Source organism: Calonectris borealis, chromosome 5 (genome assembly GCF_964195595.1).
Source record: "Calonectris borealis chromosome 5, bCalBor7.hap1.2, whole genome shotgun sequence".
In the NCBI taxonomy this organism is placed as follows: Eukaryota; Metazoa; Chordata; class Aves; order Procellariiformes; family Procellariidae; genus Calonectris; species Calonectris borealis.
This window is the reverse complement of record NC_134316.1, coordinates 10,340,648-10,358,454: the sequence shown is the minus strand read 5'-3', so window position 1 is coordinate 10,358,454 and position 17,807 is coordinate 10,340,648. Positions and strand designations below refer to the sequence as shown.

Below are 17,807 nucleotides of genomic sequence, written 5' to 3'. Positions count from 1 at the left end.
CCAGTGGTTTTCTGGCTTGCCAGGTACTTTGCAAATGGAAGAGGGGAACTGTCATTTTTGTAGTACAAAGCCAGATATATTCAAGGCAGGCAGCAGATACCGAAGCTTTTCCTAATACTTGTAGGTCATCTTTCCTAGGTGCGACGAGGGCGAGTGCCACGCAAGAGGAGTGACACGACTGAGACAGCGAAGGCCTCTCTGCAGTCACTTGAGCTATGCAAATCACTGGTTTGGGTTTTTTTTTCAATTGAAATATTTTTCCAAACAAAATACAGCTGACAAGCATTTAATTTTAGGTTGAACAAAATGATTCCAAACAAGCGTTAAATATTTCAAGTTAAATGTTTGAAGTCCATAGTTAGATATTTTAGTAAATTTATTGGATTTTTTAAAAAGTGGAAATTGAGTAAATCTTTAAAAATATTTCCAAACAAAAGAATCACAATTTTATTTAGACTTTGAAATTTTCTCTAGGCTTGTTGGCTGAATCACTTCCCAGTTCTTGACCTGAAATGACTTTTTTTTTTTTCCCTCCCAGCTCATTTGAGTATACAATCTTTTGGCACAAAGTACAAATAAGGCGTTTTTCTTTTCAAGTGTAAGGACCCTGGCTGGTCCTGCCTCCCACCCTTCTGTCGACTCTTGTGTTCGGAGCCCAGCGCCTAGTCCTCGTGAAACGGGAACGTAGTTTTGTAGTAATCTCTGCAGTGGGAGCGGCGGTTTTGTCTATTATTAGCTCTCGGATATGAGAATGTGTTAAACTGACAGTTTCTTCTTAACGCACCTCCCACATAAGCATTAGAAGATCTTTCACTGTATCTTTTACTGCACCCTTCTAACAAACTGGAGTCCAAGCATGCTTTTTAGAGGGAGTGCATTAACCACAGAGTGGCATCCAACTGTATGGTGAGAGATGTATTTACTCGGTGTGTGGGATGGTGGCAAGTCAACCAGAGCAACTGGTAGAAGGAGCCTTGTCTGAGAGACGGGGAAGAGAAGGAATAAAAAAGATGGCTTGTTTGCCCTGAAACTTGCCAGTCTTTTTTTCTTTCCTCCCTCCGGTTGCACGAGTTGGTCAAATAAATCATATTCTCCCCACAAACCCACTTCCATCCTTAAACCCTCAAAGCTACAACGCTGCTTAGTAAGATCAGAAATGCATAATTGATGTTGGGCTGGTATGTGAGATCAGATAAGCAGAAGGAAACCAGGCCTTTGCAAGCTGGAGAGGAGGAGGACGATGAGATTAATCAGTGCTGTAAGTGGTTAGAGAGCTGCCAAGGAGGAGGAGAAATACGGGTCCTTTTTCTGGAAGCTGCTCTTCCCCCTGATATAACCTAGCCTCTCCCAGTTTGAACTAAACTGGTGATGTTGGAGCAATAAATGGTAAGTCCTGAACTTCATACAAATGTGCTGCTGCTCCTGGGGTACAATCCTGAACTCACCGAAGTCAGTGGGAGCTTTTGTGATTTACGTCGGCGTAGTTGATGCTGGGATTTCAGTCCTGCACATAAACGAGCAAGGCGGCTCCCTGCCGAGCTTGCTGGCACAGACGCCACACACGCTGACCTGAACCCATGAGGCGCTTGGCTGAAATATTTAGTTTGGATGCTCAGCCTCTGAAGTCAGCGGAGGGACGGGGACACTTCCCAGAGGCGATTTGGACCCTTAGCGTGGTGGCTCGCTGGAGTTGCCTCTTTTCCTTGACTGCAGATGAAGCCGTGGTCAAGCAGGATCCTGCCTTCAGCCTTCTGGTCTCCTGAGTCTAACGGGATGGCGGTAGCTTTTGCCTTGTTTTTAAGCCCTATTTTAATAGAGATTTGGGATGGCCGCAGTGACAGGTGATCTGTGCACAGCAGTAAATTCAGGAGAGCTGGCTGGTCAGACAGGCGTCCTATCTGTTCCACCATCTTCCTTTCTCACTTTTGGCCTTCTTTGAGTTACTGCTTGTGTTTTGGTCCCGGGGGAAGCAGATGATTCATGACACCTTCAGCTTCCCAGAGAAAAGCCTCTTTCTGCTGTACCTGAGGAAAAAAAAAAAAAAAGAAAAAGAAAAGCTGGCTCTTCTCAGCTTTTCCATCTTCAGCAGCTTAACAGAAGGTATGATAAAGCCTCGTGATCCTTGTTACTCCTCGGTTGTCTCTCTGTTGTTTCCCCCCTACAGCAGCCTTCCTCAGGTACTGAACTAGGGCACTGATCCTTCGGTTCAATAGGATCGAGGGACTGCCTGGAGAATAATAGCAGCATTGCCCTATTGAGTTGTCGGCTGAGGTGCAGCCTTTGCATTTTTACAGACATCATTTCTTAGAAGCTGCCTCAAACTCAACATTCCATGTAACCTTCTCCCTCAACAATGTCACTGCAAATTCCAAGTACCATTTGTTTAAGACGAAAACTGTATTATTTCAAAGGAGCTAGTTTGCTCCTTATGTTTGTCCAAGGATGACTGGGCAGGAGAGTGCTTGTCAGAGGAACTGGGTAGAGAGGTGGTTTTGGAGAGTTTGTTTGTCTGTTTAAAATGAAGCTTCTGGTGGGTTAAGAATGAAGCAGTGGGAATACTGCCATGGCTGGGATGCAAACTGCACCGAAGCTGAGCAGTCCTTTCAACCAGTGTCTTCCATTGCTGACCTAGGCTCTGGTCTTACGCCCCTGAGGGCAGTGGGAACTTAGCCATTCAACAGAGTTTGAACCAGGTTAGGCACTGCAGAAAGTTATGCCAAACACGTGAAGATCAGGACCTGAAGTCTAAGAACTGGGTCGCAACAACCAGATGATAACTTGGGACTCCAACTGTCAGTGCGTGTTGTGACGCTCGGTGTTTAAGAGGAAGTAATCTGCAGCAGGAGGAGGAAAAAAACAGAAGAACCCGAAACAAATCTGCTGGCGAAAAGCATATGCGCTGCCTCTTGTAAGTAGAGTTGGGAGTAACATCAGATTACAGTAGGACATCCACACAGGAGGAGGTCTTCCAGGATGGTAAGTACATTTGCCATCATCTTGAGTGCTGTGGGGCGGTCATGGAGAGATGAACGCACTTTGGGCGTCTGAGGAGCTTCAAACAGCTTCCAGGGAGGATTTTGTATAGCGAAAAATCTCATCCTTGTTTGAAATCCAAAATCTGAAACAGTTTGGTGCTGATGGAGAAAAGAGGTATCAAAAGCTACTTTAGGGGCAGGGAGAAAGCAGCCTTAATGTTACAAACAACCGTCTCCCGCGTGTACTCAGCAGATTGTGGTATTAGCTTGTGTTCCAGCCTGTGAAGCAATGCTAAGTAGCGCTTGTATTTATTGCTCTTGGATGAACTTTAGTCATGGAAATTGGCAGCTGGTAAAGCCCTGAAAGCTTCGAGGGAGCCATAGTTAATTACTGACCAGCTACAATATTATTCTTAAGAATTCTGGTTGAGTCTGTGATATTTCCTTTCTTGAAAATTAAACTGTGTATTTTAGTGCAGTTCTCATGACTTCTATGTAGCAGCTGGGAATCTAACCCATCACCGGCCAAAGGTACCAAGGAGCACTGCGTTTGAACCAAATGGTGGATGACTCTATTATGGCACATATGAGATCTGTTTGCTTTCATGCTTTAAGAGAACTGCTGCTTTTTGAAGCCATTTTGTAACTGTTGCTGAAAAAGAGAACTGAAACAAGTTGTTTCTCATAAGCCCCGTCCTCCTGAAGCCATCACTCGGCTGTAAGTGCCCCGACAGCTGCAGTCCCTTACCGGGCACTGCCGGGGTCACCGGATGTCCCGTGGGCAGCACTGCAGCTCCGGGGGCCAGAGGGAGAGGATGACTCCTCTCAGGCTCTGGTTCTGCGGCGAGGACCACCCGGGCGGCCGGGGGGCTGTTTGTTGCGGTAGCCCAGCTGGGTGGGACAGCTGCCGCCAAGGCAGCGAGCCGTGGAGTGTGACCTGCACCCTCGGGGGCTCTCCTGGCCCAGGCTGAAGGGCTGCTGCTGTTGTTTTTCAATTGTCTTTCTCCTCCTCGTTTGAAGATCCCTTTGCCTCAGTTTCCTGCCAAAATCCTTAGCCTCTTCTCTCTTGCCCTCTCTTCCCTCCCACTAAGTTTTCTGGGTTGGCATTTGACCCCTTTCTCTCCAGGCGTGGAATGACGTGTGTTGCTGTCACGCAGCTCTCTGCGTGGTGAGTTACAGCCCCCGCTCTGCTTGGGCTGTGAGCTCTTTGGGGTAAGACACTGCGTCTTTGTACTGTGCTTAAAACATGAACTGGGATTTCAGGGCCACGGGGACCTGACGTTCACCAGGGAATGACCAACTCTCTGTCACTGCCGGCAGCAGCTCCGTTTCTCCAGGGCTGGGAAAATGGGTGTTTGCCTGCCAGCATTTGTAACTAGTTCTAGTGTAAAAGCTTGCATCTGGATCTGGGGGCAGCAAAGGAATTGCCGTGAAAAGTTTGACTAAAGCTGCCTCGGAAAGTAGGCACTGCTGTAGTGATTACAGCTGATAATAACAACAAGCAGACCCTGAAGCAGAAACTTAGCTTCCATCTCCGCAGCTCTAGCACGCTTTTCATACCTTTTCTTCCCTCTCCACCTTTCTGATTCTCCTTTGTCTGCTCTTTTACCTTGGGTCCTCTCTTTTCACGTCCCTCTCCGCGTTCCCCAAGTCACTGTTTCAGACCCACCTCCCTTGTCTCCCAAGACATCCTCCATGTCTTTGGTTCAGCCCCGCTAGTTCTGGTGAGTTGGGTCCCACAAGAAGCCTCTGGGGCTATGGCCGTGCTGTGTCCAGCCCCTGCCTGTTCCGTGCGGTCACAGCATCTGTACAGAAAGGTGGAGTGGGCAGGAGTTAGACGCAGCATGGACACGTGTGGCCATGCTGCCTTACTGGTGTGGGAGGGCAGACACCATAAGCCCATCCAGTTCAGGTGACAATAGCTGTGAACATACGGCAAGATGGATGGGACAAGCCTGGCAGGATCCTTCCTACCTAAAACTTGTTCGAGTGTGGCCACCCACAGAGCAACTGCATATCTGATACCATTGCAGCGTGTTCATCCTCCAGGCTACAAACACCCAGTGGCTCAGGGATAGGAAGCGGCAGCCTGGGGACTGGACAGGTGGTGATATCATCTGGTAGCACTTTTTGAAATCTACCATACCCCCAGGATGTGCTTCTTGCTTCTGAGCAGGCAAAAAAACAGCTGACGCCTATGGGGTAAATTTACCTCTGCCGGTGCAGGGATGATTCATGACACATGTGTGGAGCACTGTGAAGTTTTTGGTTTGACCTTTCGAGAAGGCAAAACAGGCAAGCGGCCAACTACCCCTGCCCTACCATCTAATGTGAGTTTGGGGATATTTTGGTATTTGCTTTTGTGGTTGCCTCTGCTGGTGATAACACAAGATTGGAGCAATACTGTCTGAGGAGGAAAAGAAGTTAACTTACTTCCCAGGGTCATGGTTGCAACAGGGGAGAAGAGGAGTTTAGATTTCAGCCTGGTCCATATCCCCTTAACAGAGTCCCTTCTGGAAGAGACACCAACGTTGAAGACAACTCAACACGCAGAGGAAGAGAGCAGGAGCCTAACAGAGTCACGCTCGGGGTGACGCTGATGTGGTACCCTCTCACCCGCAGCCTCTGCGCTTAATTATTGCTGGTTGGCAAACGTGTTAGCTTGCAACAGGACAAAAGTGGGTGTTGGAGGATAATTTGAAGAGGCAGCGATGCAGTTGTTTACACATTAATTACTGCAGTGATTTTTGTGTGTAGACAGCACCAGAGAAAAACTGCAGGGACCTGTCTCGCCCTCTCACTTTGGAGTCTGTTAATGTCACTCAAGACCCATAATGCTGTGAGGGTGTTGCGCAGATCTGTACTTACATCTCAGAGCACTACATAAAGCAATGGCAGTAACCTGCATTTTTAGTCTGTAACTGGCTTTATACAAATGTTGCCATAAAGCTTTATTTTTCCCCTTGCATACATTTCTGTTTTTCAGATTGTGAAAAAAGCATCAAAAACATCCCTGATGTTTAATAAGTCCTCCAACATGAAATTAAGTGTGAACAATCAAAAAGACGTCAAAACGGTAATTATTGGGATACACTACATTTGTTTACAAGAGCTGAGATTACACCGACATTTATGAAAAGAAATAACAGATTAGGAATGATTTTATTGCCTGTTTTAGAAATCCATGTAGGTTTCGATCCTATTTGTAAACAAGTGAGTGACAAAACCCTCATTGATTTATCCGGTAGGCTGATCAAAACTTGCCGAGAGGGAGTAACGTGGAGCCTAATCCTGCAGCCCTGGCTCAGGACAGTAACCCTGGCTTATACAAATAGCCCCACTTCCACCATTAGCACAGCATTTATTTATTTATTCAGCATGCCTAGACCACCTGGATGTCACAGTGTACAGCATGGTGACAGCCACGATGTGACTTCAAAATAGATCTCTTACCTTAGAAATGTCTTCTAAAACCTGTGCGATGTTTAAGTCTCGCCAACATGTTCACCGAATGAAATGCAGAACTGTTAAAAATTGGTGGGATTTTTTTGCCATCAATGAGAGGGAGAACAAACCACAGGGCAAAAATTTAAGTAGATAGTCAGTTTAAAAACATTTTTCTCATTCAAATCACTGTCTGAAATTGATGGCAGCACTGTAGAACTTGAGAAAAGCAGAGAAAATGAAAAGTAAGAAACTTTATCCACATAGAAACTGAAATAGATACTTTCAGAGGCAACTGGTTTCTGTCCAATTTTCATATGTACCTTTTGGGAGCTCACATTTATAGCTACAGCCTCACAACCTCTCCCAGACTCGGTTCTCCTGCCCGGAGGTTCAAAAGCTCCACTCTGAAGTGCACATTGCCTATCACAGGGTGGTGGATGGTCCCAGCTCCCAAGAATTGCCATCGGGAGCCAGACATGGTAATTGTTGGGGGGAAATGGATCTGCACTGCTGGCTGTCTTTTCCTCCTCAATATAGGGCAACATATAGAGCCTGGTGCTGTATGTTACAGCATGTGGGTGGCTGGACTCTAGGTCTGGATATAGCAGGTGGCCAGGCTATTTTTTTTTTCATCTCTGTTCAGGAAAGAAGAGGAAGTACAGAAAAAGGGAAATGAAGATAACTCACCACACTAGAAAGACAAGGAAATACTATTCATTGGCCATACGGATAAATGAGATTTGTGCAGTTTCACTTAAGTGAGGTTTAAGTTAAAAAGCAAAACCAGAACACGTTCCGAAACCATAAAATGTCCTTCTGCTTCTGACATTTTTAGACCTGTTTTTTCTCCCCTGACTTCATGAACTTCCCCTTTATGGTAGTGCTGGGCTTGATCCCACAGCTAATCTTGTCTTACGGATTTCCTTGTTCTGATTTTGGTAGAAATTTTGTTGAACAGTCATTTGTCTTGTGCTAAAATGAAGCTAATCAATGTCAAACTAATCATAAGGTTTGGGAAAAAACCAGGTTTTTGATATGTTGGCACAGGAAAAAATAAAACAAAACTAAAATCATGGTCCTCATATGAACCAACCCTTGGTAGCTCATGGTCCTCACTTTCAGAGATGTATCTAAGAATACAGTAGCTGAAAGCAGAACTACTGTTCAATGATTTACGCACCTGCAACAGGGAGTCATCCATTAGCTGGTGTATCAGTGACTTGGTGATTGCTTAAATCTTCTCTTATTTGAATTCTGTTCTAGTTTCAAATCTTAGGGGCAATTTTGATACTTGGTCTTGTCCTGATGGCTGTTTACTTCATGAGAGTGGACAGCATAGTTGATCCTAAGGGAGAAGAAGCAGTTGTCAGCATTTACGAAGAGGTGGAGGAGGAAGAAGGACTCTATGGAGATCTCCCGAGAACCACAATAATTGAGGATGCCAATAGGTCCAATGATTCCTGCAGGTAAGCCATGCCCAACGGCACACGGAGAAGTAATCACCAGGTGGAGAAATAGTTACAATGCTGACAATATCAGCATGGCTTCTGTTCTCTTCCCATTGTATAATAAGTGATAAAGTACCACCAATCTGGGAAAGGTGGGGGTGTTGTTTAAGCATGGGGTCATTAGTAGTTGACCGTTACGAGGGGCGGTAGGGGCAGTATCGCAGTTCCACTTCTGTTCTGTGCTTGTATGTTCAGCGTAGCTCTGTGGCTGCTCCACCACCTCCAGCCACCCTCCCTTTGTGGTGGCGGTGGGAGGCAGCAGAGCGACCAGTGGGCAAAGCAGCCTCTGCTGAGCTCACCCTCTTTCAGAGGCTGGAGGGGGCAGTGGGTCTTTGTCCTGGCAGAGGGTGGAGAGGGTACCAAAGTGACACCCAGCCCCAGGAGGTCATTTTTCTCCTCATCTTTAGGATGGTAAAATTCAAAGCTCAGAACGGCTACTGAGAAGCCATTCTGCTGGATTTGGTAGGACAATGTACATATAGGCTTGGCTATAAAAACTGGGGACACAGAGTACTCCCAGCGTGTTTGTCCGGCTCAGCTTGTTTGCTTTTGAGGTTGATGTTCAAAATGGCCAACTGTACGGCATGACAGGTGCTTGTTTTCCTGCTTGGGTCACAGTCACTTGCTTCACAATATACAATTGCCATTGCAGCTTTGAACTTGTGGAAAATGTTCCTTATGACCTAGCTTTTGAGATAAATAGCACTGCAGCCAAACCCTTGTACCAAGCCTGGACACGACTCCTTGATATAGCCCAGGAAAAAATTCATGTGGCTTCTTACTACTGGTCTCTTACCGGGAAGGATATCAACGTCAATGATTCATCTTCCAAGCAGGTAGGAGAAAATCAATGACAAGCACATCTATGGTTGTATGTCTCATGTACATGTGGCAGATGCAGACTGACTGTGTGGTCTGTCTCCCAGAGACTGCTTGACTCTTCCTGCAAATGCAGAAAGGTTTTCCATGCTGGTCTGAAGCAGCACACCAACTTTCCTCCTCCAGTCAAGCTAGACTCCATCTGGGCTCTATCCTTGTCTGAATTTTTCTATGCTGTGTTTTAAGAGCAACCCAGAGGTCAGTCTCAAACCCACACTCGCTTACCCTGCAGACGGTCAACCTGTGGCAGGGGCAGCCAGTGGCATGGCTGAAGAGCCTACAGGATCCCAAATACACAAGTGAACATGCCAGTTCCCACTGGCTAGCTGGAAGAGCCAGGAAGCAAAGTCTGCTGGACTTTTGACTGCATCAGAGGCTGCTTCTCCCCCGTGTACAGACACAGCACCCGCATTCACCCATTCTGCAGGTGTCCCTGAACCATGCCATTGGACAGCAGCTTAGGACATTCGCTCTCCTTTGCAGGGCTGTCCTGTGCAGCCAGGCTTCCTGCGGGGCCTCTCTGGCCCCACCACCAAAAGCAAATGACAGAGGCCACGGCACAGGCTCACCTTGCGACCATCCATCACGTTTAATTGTCCCTTGGCTCTCTTTTGGCCTGTGGCAGCTGCCAACCCCCCAGGCAATCTGATCAGAGTCTGGGGGACAGTATGGGCTGGGGACTGTTCTGGAAAGCAGAAGGGACAAGGCCACTCTATTTCAGGCAGGTACGGACTTCAGTCATGTGTCAGGAATCATGGTCTTTGCTGACAGACCAGATGCTGGCCTGTTTATTACTGTGGGCAGAGCCTCTGCCTCTCTTCCGGCACATCTTTCTCGTTGTCCTCACTCTCTGGGACTGCTCTCCTTGTCTTCCTCACCAGGTGGGTCTGGTGCTGTAAGCCGACTCATTTCCTCCACACGAGAAGAAGTAAAAGTGACAGATGTAAGGCTGAGCGCTGTCTCTGCTAAAGGGACAGCTCAGTTTAGGACTTTTAACCTCAGGGAGAAATAGCGTATCTGTTAAGCATCAGCATCCAAGAGTTGATCTTCATTGAGGCGTTCACCTTTGAAGTCTGGGATTGTGGTCGTACTTTTAAACTTTATATTTAATAACATTAAACGACAGAAAATAAACTTTGATTCATATATTGGATCAGAATCTTTGTTCCCTTTTTTCTCTGGTAGAAACACTCCTGAAATAGGTGAAATTTCTGTGTTGGGGTTCTTCGAAGGAAGCATCTATTAGTAACACTGTACTTGCATATATTTTACTAAATGTTCTATAACAAAACATAAAAATTAACAAACAACGTACCATGCAGGGTGAAGATATTCTGAAGAGGTTTGAGAGATTACTCGCAGAGAATGTCTCTGTGTATGTTGCAGCAAGTACGCCAACTTTGGCCACAAATTCAACTGACCTTGAGCTTTTAGAGGAAAAAGGTAATTATCTCACTTCAGTGATGTCCTCAGAACTTCAGTAATGCAAAAAGGCATCTGAGAGAAACTGGTCTCCAAGGCCTATTCTGGCCTGGTGCTTACATGGGTTCACAGGACAAGCACTATGTATTCACTAGTTCATGATTTCTGTGTATGTTGTCATGCCCTTAAGGATTTTTCTGAAAGTTCACATTTTGTATATTTTTGCAAGTTATTGTATTCCCAGGAATGAGTGCTTGTGAATTTTGGCAGTTATTACCAGTTACAGGTATTAGACATCCAGACATGTTCTGGCTGTCAGGGGAGCAGTGTAGATTACCATCTCCATGCTGTATCTAAACTCTTTTTCCCCTCCCCATCTCCTTTCAGGGGCTCATGTAAAAAAGATTGATTTTGGACATTTGGCAGGAGGAGTGTTGCATAGCAAATTCTGGATTGTAGACATGAAACACATATATGTTGGTAGTGCAAATATGGACTGGAGATCTTTATCTCAGGTGAGTTCTGCTGCTTATATTCAAAAATTTGGGGGGAAATTCATGTCCTAGCACGTAACAGAGAAAAATCATAATGATGTAAAATATTGACTGAGTGGGAGAAACAGCAAAGAAATCCCTGGAGGTGGCTCTTTCTGGGGCTGGGGTGACATAGCTCGCTCTTTTTGCAGGTGAAAGAGTTTGGTGCTGTGATATACAACTGCAGCTGCTTGGCCAAAGACCTCTGGAAAACATTTAGCACTTACTGGGATCTTGGACATGCTAATGCTACAATCCCATTCCCTTGGCCTCTTAACTATTCTACCCACATCAATAAGCATCGGCCTCTGGAAGTAGAATTTAATGGAACCTTGACAAAAGCCTATTTTTCTGTAAGTATGTTTTAAAATAACAAGACAGACTGTAAATTATGTTTAAGCATTGGCTTGAAAAGTTTCTTCAGCAGTCCTCAGTTACTTGTGCTTCAGTTGGATAATAATTCATTTAACAGGTTTCTCTGGAACTACTCAAGGAATAAGGGTCAACCCAGCTTCGACCCTTATTCGACCCTTCGACCCTTCGACCCAGGTGGTATGGCAAGGACGGGGTGCAGGTCTCCTTTAATCACCTGTGGGCTCAAAGTATCGATCAGTATCTGACCCATCAGGGCATGGGAGGCATGAGGAACGATAGCGGTCCACCACAACTGCTTTGTGCTATTGTAATGAAAACTGAACAGGTCTGAATATAAATGAGTCTGACAGAAAAAGGATGAAATCACTGACCTGCGTGCTTTCTTCCTTTCAGGCTTCTCCTCCAGCGTTTTGTCCAGCAGGCCGCACCCACGACCTCTTTTCTATAATCAGTATTATCAGTGAGGCACGGAAATTTGTCTATGTTTCTGTTATGGAGTATTTCCCCACCAGCCGTTTTGTTCATCCAGAAAGGTACAATTTTAATCCTGAGCAAATCAGTTGAATGCACTATTTAAAGGAAAAATGTACTATTCCTCTCCTTCTGCAATGAAAATATTCAGAGTGGAGAGAACTTTGCTTTGCTCTGCATTCACGACCACTTTGTGGATGGTGCAAATACTGATGCTACGGGAAGGATGGTATCCAATACTGCCCATGTGCTTCGCTAGCGTTTTAGAGCAGCCTCCTGTGCCCTTCACACAGCAAGAAAACGGTGAAGTGCCCGACTAGGGACAGTCAGGTACAGCTCCCTTCAAAATACAACAGAGCAGCTTTATGAATAGAGAGGAATGGGAACAGCAGAAATATATCTGACATCGGAGTTTTCAGAGAAAATATTGCTTTGCTCCCCTCTTCTGCTCCTGTTGCTCTCTTCCTGTTCTTTACTTCTGAAAACTCTTGACTTCTGGCTCTGCTGCCTGTTTGACCTACTTGACCCATAGTTTAGAGGCCGATTCTTAACTGTCCGTGCTGACCTCTGCAATGGTAGCTGAAACAGTCTCTAAAAGAAACTTCTGGGCTTTTATTTTCCTGTTTTTGTAATTCCCTCTAAGGACATCCAAGTTCCTGAAGCGTGCTGAGTGCATGCTGCAGCGGCTCTCAAAGAGAAGGTGCTAGTGGTGATCTGGAGTGACCAAATTGTGTGTGGTGGTCCACTGCCACGGTCCCAGTGGGCTGCCCAAGGTCACAGTAGAATTATGCAGACTCTGCACATCAACTCAAATCTGAGTAACACAGAAGCTAGTCAATCATGGGACAACCACTAAGACTCCAAATCCTCTTAGATATGCTTGATTTAGGATGTTTACATGCAACCAAGTGCTCTGAGTATTATCTGCTTATAACATTTCTGAGTTTTTCCATCATCTAAATAATATGACTGTGAAAGAAGTTCAAGCAAAATAATTCTGTACAACGTGCCTTGCAAAGAATAGGTGAGCTCTAGGTTGCCATTTAGCCACCATTATGCCATGCATCGTGTCCTCTGGCATGACTGTGTAAAGCCTCGGTTGTTCAGCTGGGCATGTGTGTGTTAGCAGGAAGGGTGTAGGATAATAGATGGACACAGATAATTCCACTGTCCTTGAAACAAAATCTCAAAGACTAGCTTCCACTTGGAGGATATTTTTTATAAATCAAACAGCTTAGAGGATTTTTGGTTTCTATATTGTACGGAATCTCTGGGTTTCTCATCTCCTGCTTTTAGCTAAGAATAGGTTCACAGAAAGTCTCTTTTCCCCTTAGGAATGAGTGTGTTAATACTCCTCATTCTTCATCTGAAGCCTTAATCCACCATTTGTGACATCGAGGGCCTGATCTGATGCAAACAAGAGTTTGAAAGGCCTGGGGAAAGCGGCGCGGGGCCTCGGGCTATCTCCACAGCAACCAGCTGTAGTGTAATGAATTGAGGCTGATTAGTTCAGGTTAGGTTCCTCCAGCAGCTGAGGCAGAGGGAACAAAGCTGCTGTCTTAATGCCTGAGTGTTAATCAACTAGAAACCAATATATTTAAAAAATGGAAACTGTTCAAAAATAGCATTTCTAAATAGCATGTTTTTCCAAGTTTCTCAGGATCTACGAGTCAGCCTGAGCCTGAAAGCTCATGACCGGTCTGTTGATCACGATAGAACGATGCGCGAGGGAGTATTTGAGAATTCAGGCCTTTGTACATAAGACCAAAAGGAATAAGTTAGGCAAATTAATTCATCATTGCTCATGGGATTGCGAACGAGTGCCGGACCTCTCTCTGTATCAGTCCTCCAATCTGTACTAAAGATGCTTGTCTTCCTCCGTGCTGCACTTTTTAGGATCTACAGAATGAAAATGCGACACGGGTGTTTGGAGTTAGTAGTCCTGGGATGTACATTGTCCAGCTCTTAGAGTTGTGTAGTTGGGTGAAGGATGATAAAAATTTTCCCCTAAGCTACTGCCAACACAAATGTCAGAAAACGGACAGCCCCGTGATCGCAAGAGCACAGCTGTGTTCATCACCTCGGGGGCACGCGGCGTACTGAAGAGGACAAGGAGGGATGGGGAGGGATAGAGCCTGTCCATGCTGGCCGATGGCACAGGACCACTGTGGACACCCAGTAACAGTCTCCAGGGTCCTGAAATGGCCATATTCTGCAAAATGGCTCTTAGGCTTTCCACTGGGCTCTGCGCTGTCCTTTTTACTTCATGTTGTATGATCTGGCTTTACATTGGAGTTGCTATCGTTATTCTTAATTTTCTAAGGAAATAAGCATGATGGCACCATGCTGTGTGTGTATCTGTGTACATGCACTTTACTAAGCTTTAGACTTCTTGATCAGTGTCAACCCGATTTGGCAGAGGCTGGAGGTCTCAAAACACACTGGGAAAACAACTGGCTGGTAGAAGGCAGAAATCTTATTTATACCTCCAGTGAAGGCACAAGTGCTTCTCTTACTAGACATCAAAGATCCCATCTGTGCACAGTGTCACTTGTATTCTCAGTTTATTGTCACAGCTTTCTCCTGAACTGTTTCAAAAATATCCCTTTTTCCACCCACCTACTTCTCTCTAGATACTGGCCAGCCATCGACAATGCTCTGAGACGTGCAGCTTTCAACGGCAGAGTCCAAATCCGGCTTCTGGTCAGCTGCTGGACCCACTCTGACCCAGCCATGCTCTACTATCTGAGGTCCCTGCGTGCTCTCAACAACCCACATGCCCACATCAATGTTGACGTGGTACGATAAGAAACCTGATTTTGGAAAGACAGTTTGAGGATATGGGCCCCCCACTGATTTTTGAGTCTAAGCTGCCAGTTGCATGTGCAAGCATCAGGTTTTAGAGAAGCAAATTGTCCATCGTTGCAGCAACTGGTTTGGGTCCTTGAGAAAACAAGGCCCAAGAGATAACCTTTGAGGAAGCAGCTATTGCAAGCTACTAGTGATACCGAGGGATGTGCCTAGCTGCAGCACGCGAGACATTATCCAGGCAGTCGCTTTTGCTGAGCACCATGACAGTAACAGTTTATATGACAACTTAGTGCTCTTCTCATAGACCTTTTCCTGTATGCAGTATCTTAAATGGGTCTAATTACTATCAGTTTTTAACAATTGAGAGGTCTGCTGGCTGCCTCTACAAATGGACCCATGTTTGAACACACAGGCACTAGGTTGGAGTGCATTGAGTGGGGTGGGGATGGTGTGGAAGCTCCCAGTATAATGCAGTTATCACGACAGAGAGAAGTCACAGAAGTAAGGAGGAATGGTTTTTACCAAAAAAAAAAAAAAAGGAACAGAAATGTAGATTTTAGTAAGAGTTAACACAAGAAGTTAGGCATTATTACTGCCTGCAGTACCCCTCGTGTCTGTGATCAGCCCATTCTAGCACAAAATAAGAGCCGCAATCAGCAGTAAATGCAGATCTATTAAACAGCTGCCTAAAACTGCATTTAATTGTCTGCCGTGTAATGATAATAGCTATGCCACTAATGGAACATTGTGAAGCAAACATTATCCTTATCTGATCTCAATTGCTTATCCAATTTTATATATACTGGAAGTATTATTTGTTAGATTTCTTGGATAAGAGTAAAATCTCTTTTATGGTACATTTAATAACAGTGTGTGGAATATTCTCTTCTGTTCTTTCTGTACTATTCTATTCTTTGAAAATATAGAAGATCTGTATGGTCCAATTATTCAATCTGTTCCTCACTCTGTATTTCTATTTATTTTTTTAATTTCTCTCTATCCAGAAACTCTTCATTGTTCCAGTTCTGAATCACACAAATATTCCTCATGGGAGAGTGAATCACAACAAATACATGGTCACTGATAAAGTAGCCTATATCGGTATGTATTCCATGATTCCAAACACTTACAGTATCTTCAGATCTATAGGACTGAGACTGAGATAAGATGGGCTGCAATATCAAAAAAAGACCTCATTTTGCCATGTAAAGCAGATAAACATATCAAAGTATATGGCTTTATCAGCATGTCTGCCCTGGGTAAAGAAGGGGAGAAAAGAATGTAGGTCAAGTTCAGTAAAAGATTATTTCATATGATTGTAAACCATTAAGAACAGAGCATGACAAGTCTGAGTGCACAGCCTGTGACAGGCACAGTAGGAATTTCACAGACTGTGTGCTCAGAATGATGCAGTGGGAGCTGATGCTCTAGTATATAACATTACCGTGCTTTAATAAAAAGAAATTGCTGGGAGGAATTAATTCCATGCACTGTTTGCTGAACAGAATTCTAGGAGTGGAAATGAGAAAACAGCAGTGTCAATTGCTGCTCAATTCCTGAAAGTCAGGATGGTGTTTATTTTTCATTCTTTTATTAGGATCCCTCAAAAAAGGGAATGTGAAAGGGTTCATCCTCCAAGCAACGCAAACCAGGAAATAGCCCGATCTTCCTAGGGGCTGAGGACTTGCAGCTCCAATTGCCTTTAATAGAACTTATTTCTTACTGAGTTGTCTTCTGAAGACATAGGCAGATAAATTGTTTTCATGCCTAAGCACCTTCCGGAATTGACAGTAGATTTTTCCGGCTAAGGTGAACACCAGAAGTGCTAAGTGATAAAATGCGTATTTTTTCACAGCGTTTGATTTTCTGAATGGTGGTAGCTTTGGTGAGAGCCCTAGAAAACATCTACAGCTGGATTCCCAGCTTTGCCTGGTTTAAAAGCGGGCATTGCATGCTGAGCTCAGAACAGCTCCTGAGGATTTATTGATCAAGGGTCCAGTTTCTCCTCTTGTTTTCTTTTGACAAGTAAAGAGAATTAAGTCCATTAAGGATTTTTTTTTTTTTAAACACAGATACACATATCAAACACTGGCTTTTACCCCTCTTAATACCCAAACGTTGCACTCTATTCCCATATTTATAATGAGTAGATTTGTGCATCTCTGCCACAGGCTGCAAGGAATCAGAGTGTTATGAAACTTCAGGGTTGCAGTTAATACTGACTTCCCGAAACCTGAGGTCTGGAATAAGAAGGAGGTGACCTGATTTTTGCTGGTCCTAATGAGATTTGCAGTTGTACAGCAAATCAGCAAAGCCGGGCAACATGGACTTAACAAGTATGAAGATCAAACAGAACACTGGGAAATGAATGTTTTCTAATTAGCTACTTTTCCATTGCATAGGGACTTCCAATTGGTCAGAAGATTACTTCATTAATACAGCTGGAGTGGGACTAATTATCAAACAGAATTCAACCAACCTGCAAAGAAGGCAACTGCCTATCCAGGAACAATTAAAAACCCTTTTTGAGCGAGACTGGAATTCCAAATACGCAGTGAATCTGGAAGATGTACAGGGACAGAAAGACTGTAACTGGAGGGGCAGACTCTGATGTGAATTGACATATACATTTTAAATAGAAACAAAAATATATTTGAAACTTGTTCCCTGGGCAAAACAAGGAGCTTTCTTCTTTATGTCTTTGTCAGAGAAATCGCTTCCTCGTGGTGTCCACACTGTTTGATGACGTGAGAACTTCTCATAGTTGACTCTACCTGCAAAACCATCAGTCAGTGTGCGACATTTCCTTCGTGTGATTACCTCATCCCATAGTTAATGAAATGCATACAGTGTTACATGACAAGCTGTCTGATATTAAAGCAAACATGGAAGATACAACCAGACTTTAATACATCAGAGATGCAGATTATTATTGCTGTGCTATTTTATCTTAGGAAGCTATATATTTCAACCTTAATGTTCCATTAACAGTGTTTGCTTACATGTGTTTAAACATAGTTTTAATAAACTCCTGGCCAGTTTAAGATTTGAGCCATGTAAGTAATCACCTACAATAGCGAGGGCAGATTTTCAAAAGCATTTAGGAAATAGAGGTACAGGGAAATACCTGTATTTAAGTGTTGAGGCTAGTTGCCGGAATTAAATGCCTGGGATTTAAATCTTGGGGCCAGCCTCCAGCTCAGCTGCCCTGGACCCCTGAGTGTCTGGGGGTGTTTGAATGCCTGTGCGTTGGCCTCGCACAGCATCAGGGGAGCGGGGCGAAGCTACTGCGTGAGTGCTGGTGTGGCAAAGGCATCCCACCTGCACTGTGGGAGAGCCTCCTTGCTCTTTTAGGGTTGTCCTGGTGCTGGCCCTGACCAGCATTG

The 17,807-nt window shown here is 44.7% G+C and overlaps 1 protein-coding gene across 1 annotated transcript; it reads left to right on the top strand.

Annotated features, from left to right (window-relative positions):
- The first annotated feature begins 2,848 nt into the window (after nt 1-2,848).
- Nucleotides 2,849-17,462, top strand: PLD4 (phospholipase D family member 4). Its single transcript, XM_075150940.1, has 11 exons — nt 2,849-2,976; nt 5,962-6,051; nt 7,686-7,888; nt 8,583-8,766; nt 10,132-10,252; nt 10,619-10,746; nt 10,917-11,117; nt 11,533-11,672; nt 14,244-14,409; nt 15,426-15,522; nt 16,824-17,462. The coding sequence occupies exons 1-11, from the start codon at nt 2,974-2,976 to the stop codon at nt 17,030-17,032; spliced, it is 1,542 nt and encodes a 513-aa protein (XP_075007041.1). The 5' UTR covers nt 2,849-2,973; the 3' UTR covers nt 17,033-17,462.
- The last annotated feature ends 345 nt before the right edge of the window (nt 17,463-17,807 follow it).